This window comes from Charadrius vociferus, unplaced genomic scaffold, assembly GCF_000708025.1.
Source record: "Charadrius vociferus isolate BGI_N301 unplaced genomic scaffold, ASM70802v2 scaffold41, whole genome shotgun sequence".
In the NCBI taxonomy this organism is placed as follows: domain Eukaryota; kingdom Metazoa; phylum Chordata; class Aves; order Charadriiformes; family Charadriidae; genus Charadrius; species Charadrius vociferus.
In genome coordinates, this window is record NW_009647013.1 from 1639898 (window position 1) to 1645519 (window position 5622).

Genomic DNA, 5622 nt, shown 5'->3' on the forward strand with positions numbered 1-5622 from the left:
CCTGCTCGGTTCCTCAGCCAGCGGGGCCCACCGGTACCGGCACGTCCTCCCGTCCCTCGGGGCACCCCCGTCAGTCCTTTCGGTTTCTTTTTGGGAGCCTGGGCTGCGCCTAGTGTAAAAGATCTGGTTTGGGCCGGAATCGCCACGGCTTAAAGGCATTTTAGCAGCTGAGGGGGGCCCCTGAGCTGAGGAGCCTCTTGCAGGCAGTTAGAGAATCATAGAATAGTCTAGGTTGGAAAAGACCTTGAAGATCATCGAGTCCAACCATTGACCTAACACTGCCAAGTCTGCCACTAACCCACGTCCCTCAGCACCACATCTGCCCCTCTGTTAAACACCCCCAGGGATGGAGACTCCACTGCTGCCCTGGGCAGCCTGTGCCAGTGCTGGACAACCCTTTGGGTGAAGAGATGTTCCCCAATATCCAATCTAAACCTCCCCTGGTGCAACTTGAGGCCGTTCCCTCTCGTCCCATCGCCTGTTCCTGGGGAGCAGAGACTGCCCCCCCCTCGCTGCCCCCTCCTTTCAGGGCGCTGTAGAGAGCGAGAAGGTCTCCCCTCAGCCTCCTCTTCTCCAGGCTGAACACCCCCAGGGCCCTCAGCCACCCCTCACCAGACGTGTCCTCCAGACCCCTCACAGCTCCATTGCCCTTCTCTGGACACGCATGTCAATGTCTTCCTACTGACAAGTCTTGTTACTAACAGCCTTGAAGGGATAGCAGTACCAGGGAGTGACTTCTGAAAAGCTTTCTGAAGTGTACTGCTGTCAGCAGTTTGAGGGAAGGCATAGCGCATAAACTCTTATTTTTTTTCCTTTGATATAGGCAGATCCCTTTCATTTGCCCAAGTGAAAAGCTTAGCCGCTGCTGAAGCATCAGAAATCTGTGGCTTGATGCAGTATGGGCTGATGATGTGGAGGATACTACAGCAATATTCCTTTTTGGTTTGCCCCCAATCGTTTCACATAACCTCCTTGCGAAACTTTCTGTATGATTTTAACCCCTTGCCCATTGTAACCACAAACACTAGTATTTTTGGCATTGTTTCCCTTGGCTCTAGACGTTAAGTTGCTTAATGAGAAGGATGTGAGTGTCTGGCTGCTTGATTTTTCTTGGAAAGGGAAAGATTTAACACTCTTGTGAATGTTTCTTAAAGAAATTTGTTCTTGGGATTTGTTTAAAAACATTTTTTTTTTCCCCTCTGTTGTGGAAAGTAAGGCCCTTTATACACCCAGTGAACAGACGCGCTGGCTGTGTTGATCACTTAACCTGACACTCAGATGGAAATGTTTTCCGCGGATCAGCAGGCTGCTGCTGAGAACTTCAGAGACCTTCCTGGACGTGAGCCTTTTGGTGGGGAGAAAAGAGCCTGGTACAGCACCTGAGAGACGTGTAGGGTAACCTGGGGGGGGGATGAGGAGCAGACAAGCTAATGATGTGACCCATCTCCTTTATTTTTAAATGAAAGCTCTGCGGTGGGTTTCTGACACGTTCTCATCAGTTGTGCTGCCAGAGAGAGGACTGCAATAAGAAGAGTGTTGCAGTTTGCCTACAATGTGTTTCACTGTTACTAACGTGCGTTAAATCATACGGGTTTTAAGTAATCTCCTTTTTGATTATGTTAGTGTTCCCCCACTGTTTTGGCAGGATGGGCTTAGTTTTCACAGAACCATCAACAACACAACTTTATTTTTGAGCATTTAATTTTACACTTACGGGTAGTGTCTGTAGTTATGATGATCTCACATTCTCTGGACGCTTTTGCCTGTCCAAGGTGGATTTTTTTCCAATTTTAACTCCCACAGGCATATAATCCTTTCCTATTTTTGAATTTCCATTTCTTATTACCTCATTACTAAACTGAAAAGTGTTGTCTGGGCTTTGTGCTAGTGAGGCAGGATTTCCGATACAAATACCCTCAGAAAGGACTGGGTTTGGGATCCAAGTCGTTTCACTGCCAGAGTGGTAGCACGTAAGTGAAGCGTGTCTACTGGTTTAGTGACTTTGAAAACATGAGATTAGACACCGTATTTTCAAAGGCGGCTTTTTGCAGGCAGATTTGGTCACTTGCATTTCATTTGTTTGCGCTTAGTCTTTAGTTTACACACTATCAGTGAGTGACTTTAGAAATCCTGCAGTGAATTCTGTTTGTTCTGCAACAGTATATGAAAATGCAAAACTGTGTTGCTGCATCAGGTTGTTTCAGCCACTGCCTGTGAGGATGTGAAGCCATCTGCTGAAAACCCATTTTCGGTAATTCTCCGTGCTGAAGTGCGCAGGTCCTCGTGAAGAACAGCTAAATTTCAGTGCAGCGCTGAGGCTTGTAGCTGTGGCTGCAGCATTTGCTCACGCATAAGATAATTGTTAAAAATTATAGAAGCTAGAAAAGTGACACAGTGGTAGATAGTGTTGCTGCGAAATTGGGATTTCTCTGCTGCCGCCTACTAGAACGGAGCGTTATTATTTTTTTAAGCAGGTTGCTCAGTGGTTTCTTCAACAGGACTTCCCTGACTGCAGCACCCTCGTACTGCTCTGTGTCCGTCTCCCAGCTGTGCTGGCCTTTGATCCAGACGCTGAAGGGACAGTTGTTTGGTTTCCCAGAATTGGCAATGTCTTCGCTGCCTGATGAAATGAGCCCTAAAGAAGAGAAGGACCTTGTTTTAAGTGTCCCAAAAAGGCACAGATGAGACAAACAAGTCGCCAACTGCTGTTTATGCAACTTCAGTCTTTCCGTTGAATTTTAATCCTCCCAGGCTACTCGATGATCTTCAAGGTCCCTTCCAACCTCAACCGTTCTGTGATTCTGTATTGGGCTTCTGGTGCTCTGGGGCAGCAAGGGCCAGGGAGGTGAGTTGTTTCACTCGAGGCCACGCAGAGAGTTTATCCCGGACTGAAAATACGATGTCAGCCTTTCTGACTCACAGACGTGTGCTTAATTGAACAGCTTATACCATTACACAGATACAATCTGAAGCACCTGGATGTTGAAGGTGTTTTGCCCAGAAAGCTGTTCCTTGCTGGATAATCTTCCATGGAAAGCGGTGGAAACGCCGCTTTGCAAAGTCCTCTGAAGCATTCGGGACAAAATTTGGAGAAAATGTGAAACAACCTTCCTTTGCCCCACAGGAGGAAAGTGGGATGGATGGATAAAGCAGTTTTCATTCTAATTTCTGTGACCAAGACTGGTGTGTTTGTCATTCCTTGCACAGTTTGTCTAAACCTGTTTTGATTTGTTTTCCTCTTTCTATCCCACAGTTGTTCCTTCCGTTTACACCATTTACATGGGAAAAGATAAGTATGAAAGTAAGTACGTTCATGTAATGATGCCTAACGGCTTAGATTTAGATTCGTGGGGATTTGGGATAATTTTCAAAGGATGTCTTTGTGTGTGTTAACTTGAAATATTCTTTGAAAACTTGTCCACCCTTGCAAGTGATTCTGACTTGCCCCTCTGAAATCCACTGTGTTACTCTTAGTTAGGATTGATACATTTTGTAAGTCCTCTCGGCAAAATAAAAGCTAGAAAATAAAAATATATTCCCTTTAACCAAAAAAAAAAAATCGGTCTAGAGAAAAATACTGGTTTTCAGGTTGCATCTGATAATTTATTGCAGACCAACCATCTGTTTCCCTGCTCCATCTCTATTTTTCCCCTCTCCAGTGAACATTCGTGCTCCGTAAGTTTCCCGTGCTCGTCCTTTCCCTCACGGTGAAGGCTGCGATTCTGCTGCTCCTCCTGTTTCCACAGCAGTAGTTGATGTGAAACCAGGATGTCTCACTCGAAGGGAAAAGCGTTCGCGTGGCCGTTTTGAAAACTTGCCCTGAAAGTCTCTCCCCGTTAGACTGATATTTGAAGAAGCATACTTTCACTTAAAAAAAAAAATTCAAAGTTATATGATGGAGGTGGTCCTGGCGTACCTGTTTCTGCCATACCTGGAGCAGGCAGGTGCGGCGTTAAAGCCCTCTTCTCTTTCAGTTCAGTCGCTGTGCAGGGGCTGACCCGCAGCGGGGAGGTTCCTGCTCGACGCAGGTAGTTTGATTTGTTGCCGATGCGGCTTTGCTCATCGATACTTTTATTCCTACAGATGAAGACCTAATAAAATACGGCTGGCCTGAAGATATCTGGTAGGTACTGAAACTCGCTGAAACAAATTGCCTGTCGTTATGCAACTGAGCTGAATGATTGCAGCAATCCTCTCGCTTCCCCAGGCACCGGAGAGTCTCTTTTTTTTCCGAGGCCACTTAGCGGTTTAAATGCTGTCCCAGGGTGGAGGTGGATTGCAGCAGACCCGGGTGCAGCTTTGGGACGCTGTCGGTTCTGACTTCATTCCCCTGCATCTCCCCTTCTATCCCCTGCTTTGTTCATCGTAAGAGCCGGTCCCTTTGTGAAGGTTTTTGGGGTTCATCTCTGCATGGAGCTGCTGGAGTAGCATTAACTCCATACGCGGATATTTGCGTCTCAGAATATAGGTGATGGCGTGCTGTCTTTGGGCAGAGTTAAACGAGAAGGGCACCCTGGTATTTGTAAGAGAGAGCACCTCCTGGATTGAGCGAGAGTAGGAGCTCCTGGGTATCTCCGTGCATGGAGAAGCGAAACCAAAAGGCTGATGGAGGACAGGGAGAGTGGAGGCACAAACGTGTGAGATCACAGAGCAGTCAGAAGGGGTGTGGGATTAGAGCCAGAAGTTTTTTGAACGGCCCTAAATGCTGTGCCCAGAGAAAACTGTCTGTTAGCTCCCAATGCCTTTTCCTCTCTGTCTGCCTCGTGTCCCCCCTTGTACGTGCCGGGGGCAAGTAATGTCCTGGCCTGGAAAACAGCCGAGGCTGTCTCAGGAGTTGGGAGTTGGTGAGCAGGAGCAGAGGAGTTCAGCCTGGAGAAGAGAAGCTGGGGGGGCTGTTCAGCCTGGAGAAGAGAAGGCTCCGGGGAGATTTTATTGCCGCCTTCCAGTGCCTAAAGGGGCTCCAGGAGAGCTGGGGAGGGACTTTTTACTGGGGCATGGAGTGACAGGACGAGGGGGAATGGCTCTAAACTGGAAGAGGGCAGGTTTAGATTAAACATGAGGCAGAAGTTTTTCCCTGTGAGGGTGGTGAGGCACTGGCACAGGTTGCCCAGAGAGGTTGTGGAGGCCCCATCCCTGGAGGTGTTCAAGGCCAGGCTGGAGGTGGCCTTGGGCAACCTGGGCTGGTGGGAGGTGTCCCTGCCCATGGCAGGGGGGTTGGAACTGGATGATCTTCAAGGTCCTTTCCAACCTAAACCATTCTGCGATTCTATGAAAAAATAGGTGGTCGTGGTAAAAACACAGTCAAGTTAGAAGAGGTCTGGAGAAGGGCAGCGGGAGCCATAAAGAGGTGAACAGCCGTGCTGTAAGGAGGGACTGGAGCGGAGAGCAGTCTTCAGTCTGGAGAGGAGAGGGCTGAGGGGGGTGCTCAAGGTTTGTGAAATCTTGGAGGCAGTGGATGAAGTGAGTGCAGAATTGGTGTTCACCTGCTGTCAGGATTGCTACCCACTGAAACCAGTAGATCCGGTGCGCTTCCCAGACACTAGATCCAACGCACTTCCCAATGTTCTGGCAGGGGGGGTGGACTAGATGATCTCCAGAGGTCCCTTCCAACCCTGACCATTC

At 48.3% G+C, this 5622-nt stretch overlaps 1 protein-coding gene across 1 annotated transcript in view; it reads left to right on the plus strand.

Moving 5' to 3' along the window:
* The first annotated feature begins 3258 nt into the window (after nucleotides 1-3258).
* Nucleotides 3259-5622, plus strand: part of CCDC25 (coiled-coil domain containing 25) — a 14509-nt gene continuing 12145 nt past the window's right edge. Inside the window, exons 1-2 of the mRNA XM_009895456.1 lie at nucleotides 3259-3301; nucleotides 4084-4123. Of these exons, the coding sequence (XP_009893758.1) occupies nucleotides 3280-3301; nucleotides 4084-4123 (62 nt within the window). The 5' untranslated portion in view covers nucleotides 3259-3279. The remainder of the gene's footprint in view (nucleotides 3302-4083; nucleotides 4124-5622) is intronic.